This window comes from Aquila chrysaetos, chromosome 11 (genome assembly GCF_900496995.4).
Source record: "Aquila chrysaetos chrysaetos chromosome 11, bAquChr1.4, whole genome shotgun sequence".
Taxonomy (NCBI): Eukaryota; Metazoa; Chordata; class Aves; order Accipitriformes; family Accipitridae; genus Aquila; species Aquila chrysaetos.
Window position 1 is genome coordinate 39997265 of NC_044014.1, and position 26987 is coordinate 40024251.

A 26987-nucleotide genomic window follows, 5' to 3' on the forward strand; every position below is an offset into this window, starting at 1 on the left:
GGAAGGCCTCTACTTTTATTTTAAGCTAGGGCTTTAAACTGAATCACCACATACGATGTGCAGAGAAAGGTTTTGGTTCAGTGGCTTAAAACCTATACAAGGGAGACTGCAAGTTTGCAACAGTCCTTGAGTTTCCACATGTCGACACAATCAGGAACGTGATGCTGCATCATTACCCAGATGGAGAATGGTCTGGTTTAGAGTCAGCCAAAGCATCAGTGTGTTTATGGGATCCCTGGGAAACTACAAGTGAAGTTTGTACCCCTGGTAAAATCCCGCACTAGCCTATCCTTCCCTTTTCCAGGGCTACCCAGCAAATCTTTGCTCATTCCCTTTCAGAAAGCAGCAGCCTTCCCAGCTTGGATGCCATCTCCCCGCTCAGCAGATGTGTATCAGAGCCATGTGGGAGCTGCCTAGCCTCAGAACAAGCCAGCAGCCTGCAGAAAGGCAGGAGCATGCGTGCCCTGGGCCTTAGGGACCTCAACAAGAGCCGTAGGTCGCCAAGCACTTTGCGAGCAGTTTCAGGTTCATGTGATCGGATTCCATGACACCCACAGACTCCCTGGAAAAAAAACTGCAGATGGAAGAAAACATCGTGTGGGCCTAATCTACTGCAGAAAAGGAATAACTGCAGTTGAGATGTAAACTGACTGTGCGAATATTTAATTTCCAAAAAAGACTAAAAAGAAAAATCAAAACAATATAGGATTTCTTTCTAAATTTAAAGCAGGGATCCATGCAAGGGGTTTACCTTATTTTGTTACTCATTTGCATTCCAACTGTGCAGAACAGCCTTTAGAATAAAAGTGCAAAAGATAACTCTGCGCCATACTCACGTGGCCATCCTGGGGCAAGTCCACATCACCTCATTCCAGATACACAGGGACACACTTCATCCACAGATGCACTTTTGCAGATTAGCACAATCCACTCCCCCAAAAGGACCCAAAACTACACAGATAGTACAAGATTTCAGAGTGCTGAGGGGAGAAACAGCCAATGCAGAAGAGCTATTCTAGGCTATTTCTAGGCCCCACATAGCCCCAAGACCTGATGTTTTTTTCTTTTATACCCAGCCTCTCCAAATTTAGCCTGTTCATCACCAGGAAAACACATCTGTTCCAAATAACTCTGCCCCACTACATAGCAACCTTTGGTTTCTGTAGCTCTGTGGATTCTGAAATATAAAGAAAAAGTAAAATATTAAGTTTCTTGACAAAAGGAAGAAAACATTGAAAGTAATACGGGATCGCAACTTGTCTTTCCCAATTGCTCAGTATAGTGAGCTCAGCACCATGAGGAATTCCTTCAGAAGTGAAAATTATTTCCAAGTACTACTTTTTACCCATCCAGTGACTCCAACACAGACACAGAGCTGTTGACATATTTAAAAACTACAAAACAGCAAAAGTCTGTAGCTTCAAATTTTGAATTTGCCATTGCTAAATTTAAACCCATCAGCCTTGTTACAGATTATTACATAAACCCAACTGCTTATCTCCCTGCACGATAGTTACTTTTGACCTAACTAGACTTAAAGCACATTTCTTGGCCCCACTTTCTTTTCTGCTGCCAGCCTCAAAGGAAGCAAATACCCAAGAAGAGAGGATTAAAGGAGATACAGGAATACTTGAGAACACAGAATAGCAGGCTACAGATTTGCTGCTTCTCTATACCATACTATTGTTTCAGTTTATTCTGAGATGGGTAAATCGGGTGAGGGATACTTGGTCACACAAGGGCATGGGCTCTATCTGCAAGACACCTTCATAATAACTGCAGTGCTGCTGAGAACTGTTATAGATAGGTTTAAAGAAAGCTCCCACTTGCCCGCATGTTCTTCCCACAATTCGGAAGAGGCACTAGACAGAGAAGCAAAAGCTCGCAGCACCACAGATTTATTTACAACAGACTACAGACAGGCAGAGCAGCGGGCAACAGAAAATGAAAAACAAGGATAAACTCCTTTCCACAAAATGGAAACTATCCTCTCATGAACAGGCAAGGAGATAACTGAGGGAAAACAAAGAGAAGAATTTCAGAAATTCAGGTGATTTTTTTTTTTTCTCTCTACACAGCTATTTTGGTGGCCGAAACATGAACAGATTTGATACTCTCTACGTAGCCCTTATATAGACATAGCAGACCCTGTAGCTGCTTCTACATTCTCTCTTTCCCCCAGTATCAAAAGAATCAGTCACAGTCAGAATCCATTCAGTGCTGGTTTAGGTTTATGTGCACTCAGATGCACTAATGTATTTTGACACAAAATGGTATTTTGAGGAATCATATTTTTTTCCTTTACATTCATCTATTAAGCATGCCTCCTGTACTCAGGGAAGTATTACATTACAATAAACTTGCAACCAATGTAGCAGAGGGGGGAGCATCACTGACCAAAGTCCATTAATTTATTTTACCTGCAGATTTACTGTAAAACTTGTGAAGCATTGAACAAATATGTCCACTAGATAGGTGCAACATCAAGATCTCAATATTCCTCGAGCCAGGCCAAGCCAAAACTAAAACACACACAAATCCTAAGAAACTGGTGATAAACTCAGTTGTGGTGCAGTAGCTTAATTAAGCCATTGTAAAAAGACACATTTGGGGTTGATCTTTGTTTGTTTCTTTTGTTTTCACTCTCCCATGTGCATTATAGATGCAGGAAGTACAGAACTGAGTAGATTGTGATATGCCAAGATACAACGCTAGTGGGGAGCAGAAACACCTGATCCAAGTTATCAAAGGACAAAAATCCACAATCCTGGTTGGTCAAAAACCAGCTGCTCCCTGAAAACAAGTACCTGTGTACTGGTGTCTGGCAAAGCTATCTCGAATCACTGCTCAGCAAATCTCTAGTGCACACGCCTGGCAGTGCTGAAATGACTTGACCTCTCATTTTTACTTCTGTCCAACATTATGCAATCTTTTTGCTACTGCAGTAATGAGGGCAGCTCCCTTCCCACTTCCATCTTCAGAAAGCATGAAAGTCACATCACACTGAGGTGCCAGTTCCTTCACTGTTTCCCGCAGGACCCTAGAAAAACTGAAAGGAAAGGGAGAGAAGAACAGAACATTTTAGCAGCGGCTTTCTGGTCTGAGATCTTTATATCTATCTAATAGCAAAGAACCATAACCTCAGCCAACATCTTCCACTGGTTCTCCACAGCATCCCTTTCTGTTTGTTTTTCCTCCTAGTCATGAAAGAGACAAGTTTCTGTACTCAATCAGATTTTAATTTCTATTTCTCTAATTTTGTTCGGCATGATGCCAGACAACCCCCTTGCCTTTAGAGATCATGGAGGAGGCTCTCTTCTCCCAACTCAAAAGCTAAGACATCTACTTATAGGCCTTGCTTACAAAATATTGACCCAACTCCAAAAACTCAACACAGCTTTCCATCTGGGACATCCAGATATTGCAGAAATCCCCCAAAACATTGGAAAATAAATATTAGAAGAGTAAGTTTACTCAACACCCCAGAGAAAAGACCCTCCCAATGGAGACTGGACTGGACTTTGCAATTTTTGATCCTTTGGCTAGACAAGGGAAATGACAGGATGCAGGGAAATGTGTTAGATCTTTATCCCCTCTCTCATTTTTTTATCGGCAGAAAGCTGGTACAGCTTGGTATGTTTTCACAGTGGAAATGAGCAAACAGCAGAGGGAACTGGTACCAAGGTACTCACTGTGGATGGAGCTTGTACAAAGTCCCATCTACTCCAACGGTGATTTGCAAGTGCTCCACACCTTGGTTTTCTCTCTTCTTCTCTACAATAGCTGCCAGTCCTGCCCCACAGAGCTGGGCGGCTCTTTTTGAAACAGCTCCACACACCTCTTTCACAATGATGCTGTCTTCGCATGTGCTGTCCAGGCCAAGCTGCTGCAGAATTCGCCGGACTTGGAGGAGGGCGAGCCGGTCGCTGCGCAGAGGGAAACACATGCAGCAGCAAGGCATTAGGGGAAGCTTTGGCAGGCATGCAAATGAAAGTCTTACAGCTGAGTCTCTGCCATGATTTAAAGGAAATCGGACCACTTCTCCAACTCTAACACTCTCCGATTGTTTTAAGGCAGATTCCAGTCTGAATTTGGATTGAAAACTTGCTCCCGGCATGCCCTTTGCTATGTGAGACTGTACTTCCAGAAGGCACAAACAGTAGTTATTCACCTAACTCCCAAAGTCATGAGGGAGCTGAGCCAGATCAGCCACCTGACTGTGTTATTTTTGATCTCAAGGCTGAGACACTACCTTCCAAGGTTTTCAACAGTAAAACCGGTTTCAAATAGCCTCGAAGACCATTGCAATCATGCAGAGATATGTAGGTAAGCACATATTCATGAAGTATTCATATACCACTGACTTTTTATTTTCTAAATAAGTACTATTCTAAGTCCTATGAAAAACACTCCAGGTATAAGCATGCTTGATGGTTAAGGCATCCAAGGTAACACAGCTGTGTGGACAGGAAATGATAATTCATGTAATTACAGAATAATTCTGGAACTCCCCCAGTTCTTCATTTTGGGCTTTTATTCTGGGGATGGGGGAGGGGGGTGGGGGCACAAAGAAGAAAATTATAATTGACTTCTTGAAGGAAAGGGCTCCACGCACTTGCAGATGAGTATTTTCTAGAGGTCCCAGAAGACCTTAAGGATTGAAACCACGTAAATCTAACAACTTTACCTCTCAATTTGAGACAGGAATTTTGTTTCGAATATGCCTCTTTTCCTGAGTGATTCTGAAATCTGTCCTCTGAACAGCAGTCCTTGTTTGGTTAAGTCGATCAAAATTTGCCTTACTATTTCACCTAAGTACATTCCACTGGTCATTTTTTCATACCTGTTATGTTATAAAAGAAAAAAAACATGCTTTTAAAGAGATGACATATTAGCTCTGTTCAACATGAGTGGTATGTACATGCACTATCAACTCTCAAAAAAGCAGTAAAAGCTTGCAGAGCAATAGCCATTGAACTCCATCTTTCAACCATCAAAAATTTGTTCCAGTGACTTCAAGTGCAAATATTAATTACAACATAATTAACTATGTTAAAAGGTAACAAAACTAGAAAAAAAGCTTGCAATATTAAACAGAACGTAGCATTAAAGCCAGAGTCCACACTGAAGCGAAACACTTCCCTGTCTCCCCCATGCATTGCCCAGGGAGTCATATGTAATCAATGCTGTCTTTACCAAATGAAGAACGGTCACATTCAGTTTATCCTCATGCACGAGTTGTATTTTACCTTTGAAAAAAACACTCCAAGAGGAGGAACACGGCAAGGCCTACTTTTTTCCTTTGCAGGGAAATCTTAAGAGCTGCACTGCTTGGTAACTGCCCTAAGGTGAAAGCAGTGCTGTGGTAACAGACACAATGTACATCTTTGGTTTTTTTCTGGATCTCTGCATTACTTAACATGCAACAAATGAAATATTATATTAAAATTTCCTTTCTGATTATGAATTCATTAAGTACATTTTAAAAAGCAGCCAGTGTGTCTCGAAGACTGACTTCATCACGCTTTTAGCATCAGGACCATCACATTTACCTCTGTTTCCCTGGGTTTAGTGAGCCTTCATCTACTTCTTTATCATATTTTGTTCTGATGTTGTCAATGCAGCCATTGTCACCAAATCCTCCCCATTCTGTATTAATGCACATTTTTCCTTCATTCCCTTCCACTATTTCTATGTTTTTCATGTCCTCCATGTAGCACACATTGCTACCCGTTCCTAGAAGAAAAGAAATGACAAGGCTTCAGCCAGAAAAGTGAAGTTGCAGCTGAAACACATGGAAGATGATTACAGCGATCATCTTAAAAGCTCTCTTCTCCACATCCCAAATTTTAAAGATCTCTCCATATCTTACAGAAGCAAGTGCTAGCCAGTAATGCTGAGTGCTGTAACTTATCACAACACAATGCTACCAAGTAAAATGGGTGCTGCATAGAAAATTCCCAGCATAGAGGAACGAAGACTCCCTGTTACAGGTCAGAAATGGCTTTGGCAGTTGTTGGCAAGCATTGATCAGTCATTGCTGACAGTCTGGTTGTAATGCACCACAAATCATCTTGCATGACAGCATGCTCCCAAAAGCAAACACTGCCAGGAGCCTAGCAGCCAGTCAAGCAGTTACCAAGTCTGAAATGGTTTGGTGAACCGGGCTTCACCATTTGCAACGTGGGTTACTTTAACTAATACAAGGACCAGTTCTCCAAACAAAATGAGATAGCTGGTGCGCTTAGCCAGCTAGAAGAGTCTATTTTCTAAGTGGGGCTTCAGATATTACATACTTAGATGTATTTCTGGCTGAAAATTTGGAGGGACCTACTGGGGGAATCATCTAGAAAGCCCCAAAAGAATTCATTCAGATTTTTAAAAATATTTTCTTGTTCCAAGGCCTATGACCTGGCTGCACACTAAATATCAATACATCTGTCAAAACAAGGATTCATGCTCTACCTGCTGTTCTCATATTCTTTTACCAAGCATATGCTTGTTAGGCATCATCAGAGATATGATCAAAAGTCCAACAGATTCAGGATTCTATCTGCTACAGGTGTTATTATGTTCTGTGTTGAATATCATACAAGTCTGCCAAGAACACTAAGTAACTAGTAACACCATATATCAAACTCAAATAAAAGACGTTGTTTTACATGTTCCAAAATGGAGTGTGAAGCCCAGCACCTGCATACATGCTTTCTTCTTATAGTGGTCACTTCAATATCACTGTACCTGCAATAAGGCCAATCTCACAATTTGGATCCTCATATCCACATGTCATCATTGTCCCAACAGTGTCATTCACCACTGCTACAATATCCAAGTCAAACTCCTAAAACACAAGTCACAATCAGTAGTGGGGTCCCACAGGAAGAGAGTGTGCATTAAATACACCAAGAGCAGAAAAGAATAGCTCACATTTCTTCTCCTGATGGCCTCTCTCAGCATATCAACAACATCTTCCCCCTCACAGTCTGTTGCCTTGAAACCTTTTGTCCATCCCACAAGTGTACCCTGAAACAGAAGAGGAAGAAAATCATAAGTGAAGACAGAGAAAAGACTATACGTTCCAAGCGTCAGTCTTTTCTTGTCTCCAACCTCCCCCTGACCCTTGTTTCTTTTTTTTTTTTTTTTTTTTAAATAGGGTATTTCTCTGGACAGGTTACTCTGAATGTCTCGTGCAGAGTGTGGGCACGTGTATGTTTACTCAGCTATTTATCAAGACATTGCCAAATCAGTGCCTTCTAACACTCTATTTTAGAAAACCTTCTCATCTCACCTCCTGTGCACATAGCCATTACATTATCTGTGGGAGAGAGAGACTGTAAAAAATAATTTTTCTGTAAATAATTAAACACCCAACAAACATTAATGAACATCTACTGTTAATTTTTGGCTCTTTTACTAAAGGACACTTGGTATGATCCCACTACTCCAGGCAACACTAATTTGTTTCTTTTCTGGCCTGACAGAAGTAGATTTCCAGGTTACATGAAGTAATTAGCCTTCCACTTGGTAACTGGCTCTAGACTGTCTGTCCAAATAAGAAAGAGGGCAACTGGGAGAAAAAGCCACTCTTAAAAAACCCCTCAAGTTCTAGCAACAGTAAAAGACCAAACACACAGGGCAACATACTATGGGACCCTGACACAGATGTGCCTCGCTCCGTTTGCCACCACTGTTGTGAAATTTGTTTCCTCATCATTTGTCAAGACCTAAATACTATGCTGTAGGTTTGGAAGGCATACTGGGTGGCCTCCCCACAAATAGCCAAGTCCTGTTGCTATTCTCTCAACTGTGATCTGAAAACTGAGACACAGCAGACTAGCTTCTATACTTAGAAGCCATTGTGAAACCCACCAGGACAAAAACATTCAATAAAATAGCAGTCTCTCATTTCACCAATATTCTACATATTTAACTAGAATTAAGCAGCACAACCTCCCCTGCCCCTCTTTGGAAATGCATCAAAATGATTGAGAATTATTTCTTCCTGAATTTGATGGTTTTGTTCTCTTTTTTTTCTTACCTGAGATCTGGAAAGATGCAGATATGATATCTGTCAAAAAGCCAACCCTTCCAAGTTGAACAAGCAAGCTCAGGTCTGCCCACTGACACTCAACAAAAAGAAACTAATGTACTGAAGAAGTTATACAGCCAGAGCTGTGTAGCATAGTTAAGAAAGTACCCTAGGATTGTGGCTGAGCAAGTAGGAGGAGGCATCTGTTATCTCTTGCCATTGAAGAGTTAAGGAAGCATAAGAGATTCCTGGGCTATTAAAAATATGCAGTCATTTCGCTATCATAATGGCTTAATCCTTATAGAATAAAAGCAAGTAACATCAATCTCTTATCAGATACAAGAGGTGAAAGTTCTACCTCCCATATGCATATAGGATGATAACTTTCTCATGAAACACAACTAATTTGCACAGTAGAGTAATAAAATCCCCATAAAACACATGAAATATTCTCTCCAAAGACTAATTTGCACACATATATAGATATATATAGACATATCTTTTCAATCTTGTGAAGTCCTACTTGAAAGAAAACATTTAGAAGAATAGCTTTTTGCTTGCAATCTCCAAACCAAGTTACCCTCACCCAAAATGATGTCATTCACCAAGCCGATGCATAGCTGCCATATTACCCATTCTGTGTTGCAGTTCTTACCTTGTCAATGCTGGCTTGCCTGCATGGGAAGGAGAAGGTGAAGCCCAGAGGCAGTCGAGCACCTTTAATCCCCATATACTCCAGAAAGTCTGCTATGCACTGGACAATATGGTCAAAGAGCTGGAAGGAAAGAAAAACCGTATAAATCTCACAGTAATCCCATGCAATGGGCCTTGGATCAGTTAAACATTCATTAGAGGTTACCTCTTCCCCCGTCCCTTGCATGATCTCCAGAGGAATGGCAAAGATTTTGTTATACATTTGCACTGATCTTCTTCTCCCGCTTCTGATTTTGACCAGCAGAACCCTGAAATTTGTCCCACCAAGGTCAAGGGCAAGGAACTTTCCTTTCTCTGTAAGAGAAGACAGGTATTTCATTTTGGTGTTTCTTGTAGCATGTTTGCCAGTCAGAATGGCATACTCTGCCACACATCCCCAAGAAACTCCATCTGTGCCAATGATAGCACACTGCTCCCTATGGCATTTATCCGATCAGTCTGCTAGCATGGGGCTGAAGGGCCAGCCAGATAACATCACAGGAAGCACCAGTTTGGCAATATAAATCACCCTGGCATTTGCCAGAATAATTGGCATATTCTCCCTGGAAAACAGACAAGCAACTTTCCTGAACCACCTCCAGGTGATCAGGGAATGACTTCACCTGTTCCATCTGGTGTCCCACAGACATATGTGGGTAACATCTTCACTGTGGCACTGGCTTGCGTCTCTCGCTTTAGCCCGTATTCCAGCTCAGTCCTCATTTTGTTCTTAACTTCTCTGAGGGTCTCAAGGGACAGCAGAAATGGTGCGAGAGCAGCATCGATTTGCTTGCGCTGAGCAGCCAGCCTGTATGCCACTGCTGTGACCATGGCAGCTCCCTTCCCACTGCCGCTCACAGACAGGAGGAACCGAACATCGCAATTTGGGACCAGCCTTCTCACCACCTTGTGCAGACGTTTGGCATATCTACAGGAACAAAGAGTTTCTTTAGACTCTCACAGGCATTTCATGCACAGTTTACCTCACATACACTTCCAATACATGCACACATCCAACAGCACAAGTGCTGAAGCACAGTCAAGGGGAGTACAAGGTCAGAAACTGGTCTAGGAGATGGGTACAAAGATCCTGATTTCTGGCTGTTCTGCAGAATCTGTACACTTACAGGAATGTGAAGATACCTCTAAACAAGTGTGAGTGCCAAGGGAGAGGGACACTGGTGAAAAGCCACGCAACAGTGCAGAGTCACAATGACAAATAGAGGGTGAGAGTCTCCATCTGGAACAAGACTTCAATCCAGTTTGGCAGAACGTTTAGGAAAGTTTCCAGTTTGGGAAAGCATAGGTTCAAAAATGGGGGTGAGGGAAGAAAGAAAGAAAAGAAAAAACCCACACTGAACTGCAAATGCCCTGGTAGCCCAGAAGTCACTTGATGAATCAACTGCTCTTCCCCAGACACCATTATCCCATGTCTCATGTTGTTTCCACCCCACCCCAAGTTCTAAAACTCCTGAGACAGCTTTGCAATAACTAAGCCAGCCTGATCCTCCACACTCCACCAAATCTCACCCCAACCCTTCAGCAAAACCAGCGGTTCTCTGAAAAGCCACACATCTATGCAGATAGAGACTCTTTGCAACATCAATGTGCGGCCAGGGATTACCAAATCCTCTTTAGTTACTTACTGGGGATGGGTTTTATAGAGTCCCCCATCAATTCCAACAGTGGTTCGCATCCTTAACAGTTTTTTATTCTCTCTCAGTCGGGTCAGTATGGCTGCTAAGGCAGCAGCACAGAGATTGGCTGAGCGGAAGGAAACAATGGTGCAGACATGCTGAACAGCAATGCAGTCCTCTTCAGAGGGAAACAGGTTCAGCTCTGTAAGGATCTCTTTTGTGTTGCTCAGACCTTCCTTATATCTACCCCAAAATAAAAGAATACATCATCTAATGCAAGGATATTAAGGCAACACGTAAATCAATATCTGCATGTTGGCTCAAAAAAGAAATGAGAGAAGACCATGGCACAACCTATCAGGCAGCATCATAATTGGTTCCCATAAACCAGTAATGTCTTTCCCGCACTATTCCCAAAAGTACCCAGAGGAGAGACCAGACTTTTAAGAGGCTGCTTCCTGGGGTTCAGTCTTTGGTGAGACATACCAATTAGCTAGCCAAGAAGAGAACAGGATAAAATATTTAGTCCATAGAGGGAGAGCACAGGAATAGATGTACAGCTTCACTCAATACAAAAAAGAAAATTATTCCTGGAGTAACAATGAGGACCAGGATTCCTCTTCAAAACACCAGAATCTGTCAGTTTTCCATGTAGTCATCCGTTAGCTGATCCAGAGTCTGTACTACATCTCCACAAACCCAGTACTCCCACATCACAGAAGCTGAAAACTGCAACAATCATCCCATGTACTCAGGTCTCCAAAGAGGTTATTTAGACAATCTGCATCTGTGATGGTTAACAATACATTTGCTACTGTGGTACTTTGCTAAAACTTTCTTTTCCATCAATTCCTACTTACAGAAAGATCAACTTTTCTCCTAGGCAAAAGCAAAATCAAGTTGAACAATTCAGGATTGCTCCCAGTACTCACAGATTATAATTACACATTCATTATCATTGCTGTGCTTGTGAAAGACTAACAGCCACTCTCAAACAGCACACTGCAGGTTCTTACTTTTCCATTGCAGACACATGTTTCATTTCAATCTTGCCCTTGGTAAGCAGAGCTGTTGACACTTTCCCATTGAAGAGTAGACCTTCCTTTGTCATTTTTAGCAGAATGAGCCTAACAAGTTCCCCCAAATACAGGCTGCTGATCATCTTCTCAAACCTGGAATGATGCACAGGAAGGATTACAGGTGTTCACCAGCTAGCCAGAGCTATGAAAAGCTTGAGTATGAGCATCTTGTATTCTCATGCAGGTTGACCAATTTAAGCATGTACAAAAGGGGTTTGGGAGCCAAGCTGTAGATGGGATGCCATCCTGAGGTCCTGGGACCCAGCAAACAGCCCCTCAAGATAAGTCAGTGATTAAAGAGAATTTTCAAAAGATTTGTGAGCAGCTCAGCCAGTAGAAGCAGTTTTGATGAACCAGGCTTTAAATATGCCCTTTGTTTACCTCCCTCCTCTCTTCACCCCTCCACAGCATCATACAAGAGCAACCACCTATTTTTAACAACACAATAGCAACTGCAGCAGCAATCCCTTGGCCTGTGAGGCAGGGAGGTATGAAAGGTACCCACCCTTCCCAGAAGGGAAAGGTCTGGATAGGACAGGACCAGGATCAAGTCAACTCAGGTTCACTTAACCCGATTCCTGTTCCACTGGGGCTCCTGGCATACACTGGAAACACTCTCGGAGAACTCCGACTGCCTAGGCAAATCAGCCAGGGAATCACTTACAATTGTTTTCCAGGATTGAGAGATCCCAGATCAAGCTCCCGATCAAACTCGGTGCGGAGGTCATCCAAAGCACCGTCATCTCCAAAGGCACCCCACTCTGTGTTAATGCACATCCTCCCTTCATCACCTTCCACCAGATCGATGTGCCTCATTTCCTCCATGTAGCATGCGTTGGTGCCAGTCCCTGTGCATGTTGGAGACAGTGCAGATAAATTACCTGTTTGCTCCAGGTTTGCTTTTCGTTTGTGTTAAGTCCACATGTTTAGGAATAAGTCAGTATATTGTCTTTGGAAGCAAATATAAATACATAACCCTGTGGTATAGGATGCTAACACCAAGCCACCTGCACTTGCTAAATAATCATTTCACAGTGAGCGAAAAAATTTTGGAAATTCATCTAAGGCTTGACTTGTTTAAAAACATTTTTTCTTTTTCAAACGTACTTCTATGTGCCTTGAAAAAGCCACCACAGTGCACAAAGTGGAGACATTGTAGAAAGAGTAGCTGATCCTAACTACCAGACGTGAGAGGAATTCAGCTTTCTCTGGACAGACAGACAGTAATTTTCTATACAGTCAGCAGAAAAGTTTAGTATGCTGGTCACAACTGAACCCAGACAAAATGGGGACTGTGGTATTTGATGGCAATGTGATCAGCATAAAACCAGCTGCTTTACAGAAGGCAGCCAGGCTTGAAAATCTGACCATTGTTTTTTCCATTTTCTTCCTGCTCTTTCCTGTACTGAGACACTCCCTTCTACTCCAGATTTGTTAGGATTAAACAAATGAGAGGAAAAAAAACTACTTAGTGAACAGAAAAAATTACCAATTATAAGTCCAACTTCACAGCGCTGGTCATCATATCCACAAGTCATCATGGTTCCCACGGTGTCATTGACCAGTGCCAAAACATTAACATCTATGTCCTAATAGCATAAGGGTGGGTGATTAACAGAAAAAAAGCTTAGAAAGCCTCCTGTGTGTTAAAGCAACAGCATGCAGACATACTCCCCGGGTCGTACTTTGAAGGCCTGGTTCAGGAAAGCTCTTCAGTTGAAAGACACACTACTTTCTTTTATAACACTATCCTCACAACCCTGTAAAGTAACAAACATCTCTGAATTCTCAAGTGCTTGGCCAGCCAGGACCTTTGCTTGCAGGATTTGTTTCTCCCCAGTCCAACCTCATTTGCCAGAAAAGCAACATGTTACTGGTTTGAATTTCGTGATATGCTAGCACCCGTGTATCTGTCCTTATGGGCTGCATGATAGGATAATGTCCTACCGCCTGAGCAGATCCCACCGAACAGGACAGAAAATATACATACATAAATGCAGCTATTCAACACAAGGCTGTGCACCAACATCACACTCAAGTAAAAAGCCTTTCCATCAAAAGTGTGCAGTTTTCCTTTCCCACTGAGGTAGTTTGATGAAGTAAAATCAAAGTTATCAAAGGATTCTTTTAACTCAGATGCCAACACTAGCAGGGGGCCAGACTTCACGCAGGAAGTCTCAGATCCTTTGCTCCTGCTAAATACAGCAAGACTGATGCAGAGAAAGAAGTGAACAAAAATCAAGGCTGGATTTTTACCATCTGAGAAAACAGAAGAATTTCCTCTTTACTACAAAGATGTCAAGGCATGAAAAGATGCTTTGTGTTTCTTAGATGGCGTTACCAATAGCACCGAACATGAAAAACAAGGCTTTCCAAAATATTAAAACATAATGTTATTCAAAAGGTAGGTATACACTAGTTCAAGGGCAGATTTAATCATGTCTTACTGCTAACCTTAAACATTACAATCACTCACTCCATGCCACAGACTGAAGTGGACGGGCAAGCCCTGGTAGAGTTAGGCATGCCAATTTGAGATGCTAGCTTCCCCCTCCCAACCTTCATCCCACAAGCCAGGCTACAAAACGCAGTGTGTATCCACATCTTACCAAATGAGTTCACAACAGACTGCCTTTAGCTCAGACAAACAGTAGGGCCATACTGGTCCACTGTCACGGCCAGCCCAGTTTATCAGTGTGCAGTTGCCATTACTGTTAGACTGACCTGGGGCAGCCTGAGTTGCAGCTGCATATCCCTTTCCACAGCTTCAGCTCCAAGGGAGAGACAGATCTACTGGACATTCAGTCATGCTGGAAATTTATTACTGGCTGCCCTTGAAGGATGTCTGACAACACCCAAAACAACCCCCACACCAAAAGCTGATCTCCCACGAGGACAATCTGGGGCCGCTCAGGTTCACCTCCTGCAGGTACAAAACTTGCCTTATGCTTCTGGAGAGCCTTGCGCAGAGAGCTGACCACATCTGTGTCCTGAACTCCTCGGACCTTGAAGTGTTTCGTCCAGGCAAGAAGAACCCCCTGCAAAGTAACAGTCCAGTGACCCAAAGCTCCAACTTTAGCATACAAAGCAGCCACAAAGACAACCAAGACCAAAGTCTGTGGAGAAGCCCACTATATGTCTCTCCACACATTAAAATGCGGGCCAAAATAAGTCACAGCAGAACATCTCACCTTGAGGTGCCTGTCAGTACAAATACAACTGAAGAGGTAGAGTAATAAAGTCCCAATCCTGCAAATGCTTCTCCCTGTGCTTTGTTTAAAGCATGTGTGGCTTTACTGATGCTCAACCAACAGCATTAAGCAAAAAGCATGTGCAGCACTGGGACCCAAAGCACAGGCCACAAAATAATTGCAACCAGCCCTTCATTTCCCCATGCGGCCTCTCAAACAGCTCAGCTACAGGTCTTTCCTATTTAGAATCAACTGTAAAAAACAAATTGAATGAGAGTGATTAAAAAAAGAAACATGCTTCAGGACACAAAAGTATGTGTTTTAGTCTAACAGTCTTAACACAAGGGCACATGGTTACTATGGAATTGGATACTGATTAACCAAAAGAATAGCTTTAGCTTAAAGATCATGTTGCTTTGAGATCGGAAATGAGTGTTTGAATGGTAGTCAGGTCTAGTTAATGTTAATGGTCATCCATGCCTTCTTCGGAGAGCTATGTAAACATGACCCCACAAAAAGGCCACAGGGTAACACTCCCATGCAGTAACCTCTCTGGGTTCTGCAGGGAGCTAGGCTTGCCAATAATATTTCTTTTTACATCTTACCTCTTCCAATTTGTTCTGTTTGCAAGGAAAAGAAAATGTAAAGCCAAGAGGTAACTTCTTATGCTTCAGGTTTTTGGTCTCCATGAAGTCTAACAGACAGTCAGCAACGTAATCAAAGAGCTGCATAAGAAAGGAGAGGACAGAGTCAGGCTGTGTCCGGCAGGCATGCGCCCAAGCACAGCACCACCACAGAAAACCCTGCGTGCCCTACCTCAGCTCCGTTACCCTGTATGACCTCCTTGGGTGTGGGGTAAAACTTGCTCTCCAGCTGGCTGCTCTGCTTCCCGTCATCAAACACCTTCACCTGGTGGGCACGAAACTGGGAGCCACCCAGGTCAACAGCAAGGAAGTCACCCTTCTCTGCAACAAAAGCGGGCAACCGTCACCGGTGGTGGCTGAGAAGTACGGCCCAGATGCCGTGCTGAAGGCCACAGCCCGGGGCCCCTGCCTCACAGCGGCCACCGGCTTTCCTGCCCCATCACAGCAGGTCCTTACCCTCTGGGCCTGGGAGCATCACAAGGAAGGCTGAGAGCTGGCAACCCTAAGCAAGGGGATCAGGTCCCTCCTGTTAGCTTGCTATGTGGCAGCTAATTTCATTTTTATTTAGCAGTCTGGCTTTGCCCACCCTGCTCCTTCCACAGCAGCATGTTTTCAAGCTGCAGAGGGATAAGCGTCTCAGCAAGAGGCCCAAAGCAACTGCAAAGCCAACCAGAGCACACAGGGGCTGCAAAACCGTACACCTGAAACGTGGGGAAATGGGAGCTTGAGAGTAAAGGATGCAGTAAAGGATGCAGGATTTGCAGTCACACGTTAAGACTAGGTCCTACTTCAGAAGTCAACTTCCAAGTGGGGCAAGACTAATTTGCCACCCAAAGTCAACCAATACAATCATTTCCAAATGCCTTTAAGTGTTTCTGCAGAAGTACCATTCTGCTTCTCAGTCAGCAGCACTCTTAGCTCAAACACCTCAGACAGAAGGACAGTTTGGCCTCACTGCTACAATAAACAATTATCTATCCCACGCACCGGAGAAGGCCCTTCCCAAAAGGAAAATGCAGTGGTATGTGCACAGCCTTGCGTGATCTTTGTTCCACTGTCCAAACACCTGACTAAATTTTATCAAATCTGTCCCTGAAAGGAAAGGAAGCAGGAAATTCTACCTGTAATACCACGGTCAGATATCACAAAGCTGAGGAGGCAAACTGGGTTACTCAGTAAACTGTGACATTAGTCGACCATTAATCCCTAAATGATTAAAAACTGATGATGCTCCATATGGGTCATTTCAGGTGGCAACACTGAGGGCACTGAAAAATCTGAAAGTTTGTTGCTACTGCAAATGGGAGAATCCAGCTCAGTTTGAGATGTTTAAACCTGCCAGAAGTTTTGTCTGGAAACAAAATAACCAATAAGGATTTTGCAAGAGAGCAAAAACAGAAAAATCAATGTGATACCTAAAATAGGCAGCGTGTCAATAAGACATAGCCCAACTTGAATCTGCAGCACATCCTTGACACAGCAGAAAGGTCATGCAGGCTAGGAGTGCATTGTCCAAAGTTGCCCTTGAGGAACATGAAGTCTTGCAACAGCAGTGACACTACATGCAATTTTCCAAGTCTCCTGACCTCAAGGGCTCCCTGCTATTTCAGGACCGGGTCAGTGCCATGTGAGACCTCAGGACCAGTGATGGTCACTGAGACAGCAAAGGTTAAGCTAATATTTCTTTTTCTTTAATGAAGGTGGCAGCAAAAGGAAGAGTGCCCAGTTCCAGCCAGGCAGTTTGAGGGGGTTGCATATAATTTCTCTCAGACATCCTTCATTTCAAGGGACTAGCCTCCAAGTGTTTCCTTTATGCCATTAAAGCCGTTATTTATCATTTAACTGTAGGAAAATTACCTTCAGAGGGAATCAAGTCCTGTGGCAATGAGGTACAAAGCAAACATTTCTCTTAAGTTTTCTGCACAGCTGTTACACACTGAGTCCTGACCTAGGCCAGACACAGAGTCCTGCACAAATTCATAGACTCGGTTAAACCTGGGAAAACCTAATTTTCTGTCAGCCTGCACTGCTGGGAGCCAGCTGAGCCAGGAGAGTTATTTTGGATGTGCATACTTCTCCAAACAAGACAGGCTTTTAGATCCTACCTCACCTCACATCCTCCCAGAGGACACCACTTTCTCCCTAAGTCTCAGGGGCAACTGGAAACAAGGATCCAGCTGCAGAAGCAGAGCAGGCTGTTTCCCGGTAGACCCCACCCAGAAGCAGATTTTCACAATGCCGAAGGCAAGGAAGGGCAGGAGGGGATCACTTTTGGGGGCAATAGAGAAAGCACTGCAGAGTTTGCTGTCAGAAGCCGAGAAGACATCGCAGCACTGATAACGAAACGTTGCTGCCGCTTTGCAATCTGAGGGGTTTCACTGCAGCATCCTGCCTTCCCTGCAGCTCGATGAACGCCAGGGCCACAGCATTGCCCACATCCCCACACCTGCAGCACACTGCACTGCAGGGTCTGAGCTGTAGAGGCTGCCCTTGCCGTGTCCAGCCACAGCTCCTGCAGCGAGGCCTGCGCTAGGTACAGCCACATTTGCAGATGAAAGAGGCTGTTTTCTGAGCACTTACTAGGTCCTTTCCTCAAACAAGCAGCACTAGGTCAAAATCCACCTGGTGCAGGGAAAAAACTCTCTGCCAGCATTCCCCCAAGCTGTTTCGTCCTCAATACACACCTGCTTTCTCAACATGAGATAGGCAGTAACCAGAAGCCACTGGCTGCCCTGTGTCTTTGCTGTGCTGTCCTTGAGTACTGGCATCGTCTTCCTAAAACAGCACTGCTGTGATGGAGCAGGGGGAACTCACCTGAGCCATCGGGAAGCGAGCGCACAAATGATGGCAGCATTTTTACTGTTGCTGTGGGGTTTGTGTCTCTCCCCAGGCCCTTCACCATCTCAGCCTGGAAGCGAGCCATCACATCCAGCAAGACATCATCGGAAAGGCGCATGTGATACAGGTACCTGTCAACCTGGAAAGATGAAAGGTGTTACTCGGCAGACATGCAGGCTCCTCGGTGCTCAGGAGCTGCCTGGGATGAGCACCGGTTTCACACTACATGCTCCTATGTGTATTGTGGAAGCTTCCTTTATCTCTGCAAGCAGAGAAAATGCCAGAACTTCCTAGCCACTTGCACTAGTTTTCTAACCATGAGGGGTGCAGTTTGGCATGAAGGATCTGAAAATCTTGAACTCCAATTCCAGCAGCACCTCTGCATTATGTCGGACAAGAATTACTATGCTCGTTCCCACCCACCTGATGGACATGAGGCTAAACAGATCCTAAGGAGACGAATTAATTCCTTTCACGTATGTAACAAACGGAAGGTGAGCACACCACCTCCTCAAACCCCACCTCTCTGATTCTACAAGTTCATTTCATTTTTTACCTCAGCACCTAAATTCCCATGATCGTCAGTCTAAGCAAGCTCCATGACATCATCAGAACATTTACTCTTATAAAAACTTTGTTTTGAAAACATTTAATGCAGCATTAGTGAATTACTGTCAAAAAGTTAGCTATCTTTTCTGATGGCTCAGTAACTTACAATGTACATAAGCCCGTGAGACTTGCTTGAGACCCTGACAAGTTGTTTTTACACCACCCTCTCCTCCTATACATGTAACGAACTAGAACTCTAAAGTATCTCAAACTGGTGAGAATTTGACCTCTCTGGTCAGGTCCAGAAAATGCCATCAGTACCCAAGCGTGTCAGCCACAACCTGAAAACATCTATTCAGCTACTTCACTCCACAGACAATTAGCTTTGTTGGCATGCCAGGCTGGAGCTCAAAGCCTTTTTCTCACTCTAGCTTGCCCTCCATTCTCTTGTAATTCTAGGATTACATTTAAAACACATTTTTGGGTGCAATCAATATCCTTTCTTAAGGGTCTATAACTCGCAGCATACATCAAAATAAAAGCCAGTTGACTTTAAAGAAAATCAAAAGCACCTATGAAGTAGCAGACACTCATTCAGATGAACTGGTAGAGAAGCTAATCAGTGTTTCTGTACAGCTTCATCAGAACAAAACTTAAGGTTTTCTTTTTCAGGACCACATACTTCTTGGACTGACATTGACGTGCAGGGCTGGATACACAGCTGTAAGTAAGGTGGCCTAGAAACTACATAGCTGGATACAACAAAGGATTTACACAGCAAAAAAAGAATCTGTCAACATCCAAATGCTTTTCCACTGGGGAGCCAGACTTTGGTGCTGTATGAACAAACATGATAGAGGCATAATAATTCTGTGCTCCAACAGCCGGATGTCCCCTGGAGGGTAATCCATGTTAACATCCCTACTCCCCATGACATGAGACTCGGGGCCAGAGGTGGTGGGCAGGGGAGAGAGGTGGGACAGCTTCCAACACTTTGCTAGTACAGATGCTCAGCTCTTGCACCACGGGCTAGATTATTATGCTGCTTTATCTGTTCAGAGCACTTCATCAGTCCCATTTACATAGGGGGGTCTGGAGGCTTGGAAGAACATGCACAAAACAAGTCCCACTGGCAACAAGGCAGGATTTAAAAGGTAGCATTTTTTAAATAGAGGAGAACGCAGGTTGCAGATAAATTGGCCTCTTCTGCAATTTGGACTGGCCACCTATATTAATGAGGCACAAACTAATTACCTATTCACAGTCCCATTTTAAACCGATGGTCAGCAACGACCCACCTGAAAGAGCCAGGACCCTGAAAGTAACTCGAGCACTTACCTAACAGCAAAACATACACACACAGAGGAGAAAGTCTTAAACTACAAGATGCAATTGGCAAGGAGAAGCAGCTGCCTTTGAATACAGCTGTGCCTTGAAAAGGCCATTATTTAGATCTTTCTTTGTAGCCCTCGTTTGCACAAGCACTTGATTTCCTCCAAGGCTTTTTTGGGGCCCCATCACTGTGTAGGATCCACCATCTCAGCTCAAGCACCAGCACTGCTTTTTTGGGCATACCAGGAAAAAAAAAAGAAAAACAAAAGAAAATACAATGACTGGAGACATACAGCGCTCATGCACTCTCACACAGACCCAAACAACTTTGTGACAGAAGTCCCTGCGGAAAAAAATCTAAAGAGTAATAAAAATGACCACCTCTGTTTGGAGAGAACACACACTATCTCCCTTCTCCCCACAGAAACTGCATGCCCCACCCTGTTTACCTACAACCATAGGAGGAGACAGTCCTCTCCAAGGAACTAGATAAGGCAGAGCCCAGGAAAGCCTGCTGACTCTCTAGTCTGATTTACAACCAGAGCAAGGGCCTGCTCGCATACCATTTGCTTGTAAACACAGGAATGGCTGGGCCGTGCAACACCAAACTCTGTCTTGCTGCCTCCCTCCCACTGCACAAGGACAGTCCTTGTTTTTAAGTGTCTAGCCTCAGTTATGGGAACAGCACTCTTTTCATGGCAGGGAGGCTCTTGTTCTTGCCACCAGAGAGCAAATAAGCCTCGGGAGGGAGAGGTGGGAAGGCATTCCTTCTTTCTAACTAGGGAGAAATCAACTCTGCTCCTACCCGGAGCCTCTTAAAAGAGAACTCTAAAGAGCATATAGTTTATTTGCCTTCAGGCAGGGCTAGTTTGCACCTAGCAGAAAGATTTAATTTTTTAAATGGCTTTGCCAGAATCCCTCTGCCCCCTCCTCTCCACTGTCCTCACTTCAGGGAAATCCTCCTTCAACTACATTCTGGATGTTTCTCTGAAGAGCCCACTCCACTCGAGCACTGCTCCACAAGGTCTCTCCCTTTATTAGTAAAAAGTAAGAAGAAATGGTGCTGTCTAGATGAGATCTTAGCTCAGATCCTCACACAAGGAAAGGGCATCGGGGCCCCCTTCTGATCATATTAAACCCTGGGGATAAAAGGGCTATGACGGAGACAGATCAGAGACATTTGAATGTTGAGACACCAGGACCTCTCTTGGAACACTTCTCTTCAAGGCAGAATTAGTGAAAGAAGCCCCCCTAAGAACAAGCAACCCCATGTTTAAGCAAGGGCACAGAGAAGACAACCCAGTGTTGCTTGATTTGCTGATGAGCTCAGCAGTACAGGCGGATCTACCCACCGGGACCTTGGATCTCCCACACTGCCAAGCGTCTGCAGACAGCCCTGCCTCCAGCTGGCTGCAAAACAAGAGGACAGAGCCTGGCAGCAATGGCCACCAGAAAGCACTAAACGGAGACGCCAGGAGAACAGAGGACCCGCAGGGGACATGTCTAGAAACCAGAGGATCTCTGACCCAAGAAGTTTACAGGCCCCACGTGGTCTTATGATGGAGAGCCAAAAACCCATTACAGCATGGCCATGAAAGTAGATTAGGGAAGAGCAACCATTAGGCAGCTCACTCCCAGTACTGATGGCTTCAGATCTGGGCAACCTTGAGCTTTTCCGACTGAAATTAAAGGTTGCATCTATAAACATCAGAGTGATCTGCCAGGTTTGGACAAGCAGAGAGGAGGCATAGGCACTTCTCCCACACCAACACTAGCTGGAACTGTCTCTTGAGTCCCGGAAGACCTGGCCCAAAGACCCCAGGAGTTTTCCCTACCGCTGCTACAACGTAAGTGACTCTGATTCCTACTCAGCTTTAGAAATCCCATCCGTCATGCTACACTTGCAAAGCGATTCAGCAAGAGGTACCCTTCTGCCCTCTGGACTATACCAGACCATGCCAGATAAAGTTTAAGCACCACTTTTCCTTACTGAAGATATTTGCTCCATTACTGGAAGAGAACTTCTAACTGTGCAGGGAAAAGCACTAACCAGACCTATTTTCACACTTGTCAGATGGTTTAGGGTACAAATACTTCTTACCCCATTTGGCTGTATGGCTTTAGTAGATAACGCCATTATCTAGTCTGCATTACATACTGCAGACCCCACAGTATCTGAGTAACACAGTTCTCAAAACAGGAATCAGCTAACGCTGCATCTTACCTTTTTTATTTGATCCTCTTTTAGCTTTGTGAAATGGAAAGCTAGCAAGTGGACGGCAAACATTTTCTTGAAGCGGATGGATGAGTCAGTAGTGACAGAGCTGCTGTGAGTAACTCCAAAGCGACAGGTCTTTATTCACGAAACTGGAGCTAGAGAAACTTCAGCTGAGGCATTTCCCCCAGGGTGAGATAGTGGAGTTCCTGGGAAATTGAGTCCAGAAATAAATCCATCCAGTGTGATTGGTTCAATGATTAAACTTCTGTCTCTTTGTATCACCCCCCCACATCAACCCAAAGTCCCTCCCTCCCCAGCTACACACTTCATTGTGCCAGAGCAGGCACCTGGAGAGCTGCCAAGCTGAAGGGGAGAAAAACTGATTTTGTTACTGCCCCACTTGGGAATTGTTACCACTTCGCAATGTAGTTGCTACGCAGCCTGCCCTGCTTCGCCCCGCTTCACTCCCGGGGGGCTGACAAGCTCCCACCAGCACAGCATGCAACAAAGTGCTGCAGGGAATCTGGAAAGTTAGAGAGGATTTTAGGAGGTTTCTTCCCTCTGCGCAGCGCTCCCACTTGCGAGACAAGCTCTTCTGCATGAATTAACCCTGCTCTAGTTCCACACAGTGCACCCTTATCTGAGGCTTTTTTCCAATTAAGCTTCAGCTGTGTAAAGGAGCGAAGAGACACAGACCCCTGCCCCCAGCCAAAATACCTCTTGCGCAATTTCCAGCAGAGAGATTTTGTACATATCATTCTCCGTTCACCCCTCCTGAAGGCAAAGTTTCAGACCAATGCAGAGCCTCCGTATTGCAAAACGTGGGGAGGGGGTCAGATTTACCTGGCAGCCAACAGTGTTGATATCAGACTGCCCCACTTGATAAATGCCTTTAACTGGCAGCACCGAGTGCTTACAGCAGGAGCGGCACCATCAGAGCTGAATTTGATGCAGCCTTTAACTATTGCTCTCAAAAGTTCGTTCTGAATACACAGGTGTTTCCGGTATCTGTCATTGTATCAAGTGATACGGACTACGGAAACATCACCCAAAGGAAACTGGGTGAAATTTTGACACAAAGGAGACAAACAAAAAAGAAAAAAGAAGAAAAAAAGGCTGCATTGTCATGGAGTAATTAAGAGGCTCACTCTCAAACTACACCTACACTCGGTGTGTTTCCCCCCAATTGCTGTTCAGTGTTTCAGCTGGAACCGAGCGCATTTACTGTGCTGGCAAACAATTGCCACCCAAAATTTTGCAGAACAAGACTACAATTAAAAATTATTTTGATAAATCAGAAAAAGAGCCTCAGGGCAGGGAGAAAAGAGGGAGATGGAAGGGTGGGTGCCAAGTAATGGGAGGAAACACAAAGAACTACTGAGCAGAAGTAGAAAATTGTCCACACAGATCCAGAGCGGGGCAGAAGCAGCCAGTTAGCAGAAAAGGATCTCAGGCTATATCAATTCATAGCCTAAAGTGGACCAAACAATCTCATGCTATTGCAAAAAAAGTACGATTGATCATCATGCTGGGCTGTATGAACAGGAGTATAATCCACAGACACACAAAACAACACTCAACTCCGTACTCAGCTCCAGTCTCAGGAAGAGGACCCTGCCCAGTCCTGGCAGCTACAGCATGTCAAGAAGGCATAGATCAAAAGGAGATAACTCTGCTGAACATCAGGAGCAGTCACAGGTTACATTTTTTCAGCCTCTGATCACAAGGAAAGACTGAAAGAGCTGAGGGAGGGGAAGGGAACTCTCTCTGCAGAGACAAATTACACAGAACCTCTGCTAGGAAAGGTTGAGGTCTTTTTCTTTTTTTTTTTTTTTTTCCCCTCCTGCCTTGCATCAGGGATGAGCTCTGGACACTGGGAGATCCCGCCAGCTCTATTTATTTTCCACTATTCTAGAACAAGAGTAAAGCAGACAGAGTGGCTGAACAGTCCATAAATAGGGCTTGTTCTAAAATTAGGCCTTTGATCTTCAAGAGAAAGGGAGAAAAGAAAGAAGAAAAAAAGCCATGCTACCAGCCAGAAAGCACGGTTCACTTCTCCTGTATTCATCTTTTAATAACTGCTGGCTTGTTAAGTCAGACACTGACTCCCAGAGGGACTGTCTCTTTCCTCATTGTTTACCCATGCCATCCGAGTCACAACCCCTCTGGCCAGCAAAATTGAAAACATCACCTTTCAAGCTCCATCCCACTTTGATCCAGAGCTCATTGTGTCTGTAATACAGTAGATTTATTTTTCATTCTCTCTTTTCTTTCTTTCTCTAACAGATGCCACTGGAAAAGGGTCTCAAAGATCTAAACGTTACTGAACTGGCAGCAAACACTGTTAAATACCTGACATGTCAGAATCACTGCGTAACTTGTTCGCTCATCCCTGGTGCATCCTAGCTTCAGGCAGGCTGTTGTGCAAGAAAAGACAAGACATTATCTCATATCCATGCAGACAGAAGTTCAATGTACTGAGGGCCCAACACCCAGATATATTACAGCCATTTTGTACGTATTCTGGCCAGTACAGGGGAAACAATCCAGGACCAAGTGAACAGACCAGCTCCAACTGCATGCAGCTTGGAGGCTTGAGGCAATGTTGTTTTTTCCCTTTGTTAGAGCTGCACCCAATAAAAGTTAGTCACAAACCCTCCCTTCCCCCTTTGCAACGGCCAACAAGACTTCAGAGTTATAATACCCCTCTCTCTACTTTCTTCTCCTGAAGTTCTCCCTCCAAACCCTGCCTCAAGGCACAATGGAGAATCCTGAAGAGGCTAGTGCTCACGTAGCCCATCCACCTCCCACAGCCTTGCAGCCAAAGGCCTGCAGAGAAAAGGAGCTCACAGCTACTATGGGAAAATTCAGATAAACATCTGAGTACACCAGCTAAACATGCACCAGTTACCTCCAGAAAGAAATACCCTATTAATAAGCATTTTATTGCTGCAGAAATGCATCTTTGGTGAGAGGTATCAGAGGCAGTGGCAACACTGGTGGTTGAGGTTGGCACCCAGGTTAACAAGGAGAGAGTGGACAAGGCTACAGGTGAGTCATCAGGAGAAATCCTTCTTTGTTATAGCTTATGGTTCCAAGACCAACCCTTACAACACGTTTCCTCTCCCAGTAGCAGCAGCTTTGCTTCCTATTATAGTCCCACAAGTTCATCAAAACTCAGAACAGAAAGGGGTCCCCACATTTGTCCTGCATACACCCCTCCTAGGGCAACATCAGGCTGCAAAATAAGGCAGAACACCTGCAGGGACTGACTGGAAAATCCACTCCACGGATAGACACTATTTAGAAGAGAGGGAGACAGCACAGGCATAAAAGAGCACATTGGCTTAAGAGAAGGCTTTTACCAAGTGGTGCTGTTACAATCACCATTTTACCTTTGAAGCATAACAAATAAACGCAAAAAAATTAAATTGTGAAACCCAAGAAACTTCTCAACAGCTGTAACTTGAATACCTGGAAATTAATCTGGAAATCTGAACACCTGAAATAAACAGTTTTGCAAATGTGATTCCCAGATCAAGTGAACAATGTTGTTTAAAAAGTTTTGGCACAGCCCCATGAAGAAGAGCAAGAGGCCACTCAATCCTCCCCCAGGGACTTGCTTGCACAGGGCACGTTAAAAATATGCAGCTGGCATAGCTTTGCACCACACCAGTCCGGATTGTACCACATGGGGACCAATTTGGCAGCCATTCTAATGGGAGTCAATGACAGCCACACCATTAGCTCAGAAGAAAAGAAAACTTTCATAAAAAGTCAGCCTGGAAACGCCTGAATAAACTTCAGAGCTCTTAAAACTGTTACTATGGAGTCTCTATGGAAACAAGCAATGAGTTAAGCCAAGTGCTAATCTCAGCAAAATACAAAAAAGAATGCTTATAGTCATTTAGCTTCCTTATTGCAAGGCCTGCTGCTCAAACACAAGGCTGGCTTATACCCCCAAGTCCCAGCCACTCTTTCCTTGCTCAAAAATATGCACTAGTATGCAGCTTAGCATACAATTAAAGGATCAATTTATCCAAACAGACTAGAAGCAAAGTACAGTAGCAGTGTGGGCCTCCTGCAACCCAATCCCACATGCGCAGGGGGAGAGAAAACAGGAGTTGTCCTTGCACAACTGTGGTTTTAAACAGCAGTTTGCAGATACAGCAAGGAGTTTGCAGTCCAAGAGCTAAGTGGGCAAATGCATGCTGTAAAAACCCGTCTGCAGGCTTGAGCAACTACAACTTCCCTTTGAGTCTGTCAAGTGCAAAGGACACAAGGAGGCAATTGATACCACTCAATCACATAATCCACATCACACAAGTTATTTGAATAGTATCAAATGGAATACATTTGTAAGGGTTAATTGCAAGCTTGCATTCTGTGCAAGTCATGTTGCTGTTAAGCAGAGGCTGTCAGGACTCTGGGAAAGCAAAGCAGAATTACTCATCCGCAAAGCAGAAAATTCACAACATTCACATGGCCATTGCCACACATGCATAGCTGCTTGGTTTTTCTTGGGGGAGGAAAGAAAGATGGGACTTTGCAGGGGAAGGACCTAAAACCTTTTCCCTCCCCATCAGTCTGGTACTGAAATCAGCAGGAGATCATGTGGACTAGAAACATTTACGCACTGCTTGCTTTTTAGTAAATAATGGAAAACAGTATACCAAATACACTGAAAACAGCTGTTAAAAACATCACTCAATCTGCTGCAGACTTGTTTCTGAACAGCAGCTTAAAGGATTGACACTAGGAGGAAGCAAAGGGGATT

General features: G+C 44.1%; 1 protein-coding gene across 6 annotated transcripts; it reads right to left on the minus strand.

Annotated features, from left to right (window-relative positions):
- Nucleotides 1-25018, minus strand: LOC115348479 (hexokinase HKDC1-like). Of its 6 annotated transcripts, XM_041127195.1 has the most exons (21): nucleotides 24563-25018; nucleotides 23054-23268; nucleotides 22625-22733; nucleotides 22217-22416; nucleotides 18088-18250; nucleotides 15446-15594; nucleotides 15235-15354; nucleotides 14381-14476; nucleotides 12928-13027; nucleotides 12103-12286; nucleotides 11376-11531; nucleotides 10369-10602; nucleotides 9346-9650; nucleotides 8889-9037; nucleotides 8685-8804; nucleotides 6928-7023; nucleotides 6742-6841; nucleotides 5553-5736; nucleotides 4688-4843; nucleotides 3693-3926; nucleotides 1886-3049 (listed from the first exon to the last, which is right to left on the minus strand). In XM_041127195.1, exons 4-21 carry the CDS (start codon nucleotides 22277-22279, stop codon nucleotides 2905-2907), a joined length of 2754 nt encoding a protein of 917 aa, XP_040983129.1. In that variant the 5' UTR covers nucleotides 22280-22416; nucleotides 22625-22733; nucleotides 23054-23268; nucleotides 24563-25018; the 3' UTR covers nucleotides 1886-2904. The 6 variants fall into 6 exon arrangements, 5 of the variants coding, with proteins under 5 accessions (XP_040983129.1, XP_040983130.1, XP_029887110.1 ...); XM_041127196.1 differs by lacking the exon at nucleotides 22625-22733; XR_005933515.1 differs by lacking the exons at nucleotides 23054-23268; nucleotides 24563-25018 and adding an exon at nucleotides 1-1177 and having other exon boundaries at nucleotides 2808-3049; nucleotides 22217-23000.
- Nucleotides 25019-26987: the final 1969 nt, after the last annotated feature.

Bases quoted from the DNA above. Each gene is read 5' to 3' on its own strand.
- LOC115348479 (XM_030031250.2), bottom strand. From the start codon at position 22,279: ATGTTTGCCGTCCACTTGCTAGCTTTCCATTTCACAAAGCTAAAAGAG. The intron at 10,603-11,375 runs GTAAGAACCTGC...ATTTTGGGGTAG, and splicing joins CATGTGTCTGCAATGGAAAA to ATATAAGGAAGGTCTGAGCA. The intron at 6,842-6,927 runs GTGAGCTATTCT...CTTGTGTTTTAG, and splicing joins AGGCCATCAGGAGAAGAAAT to GAGTTTGACTTGGATATTGT.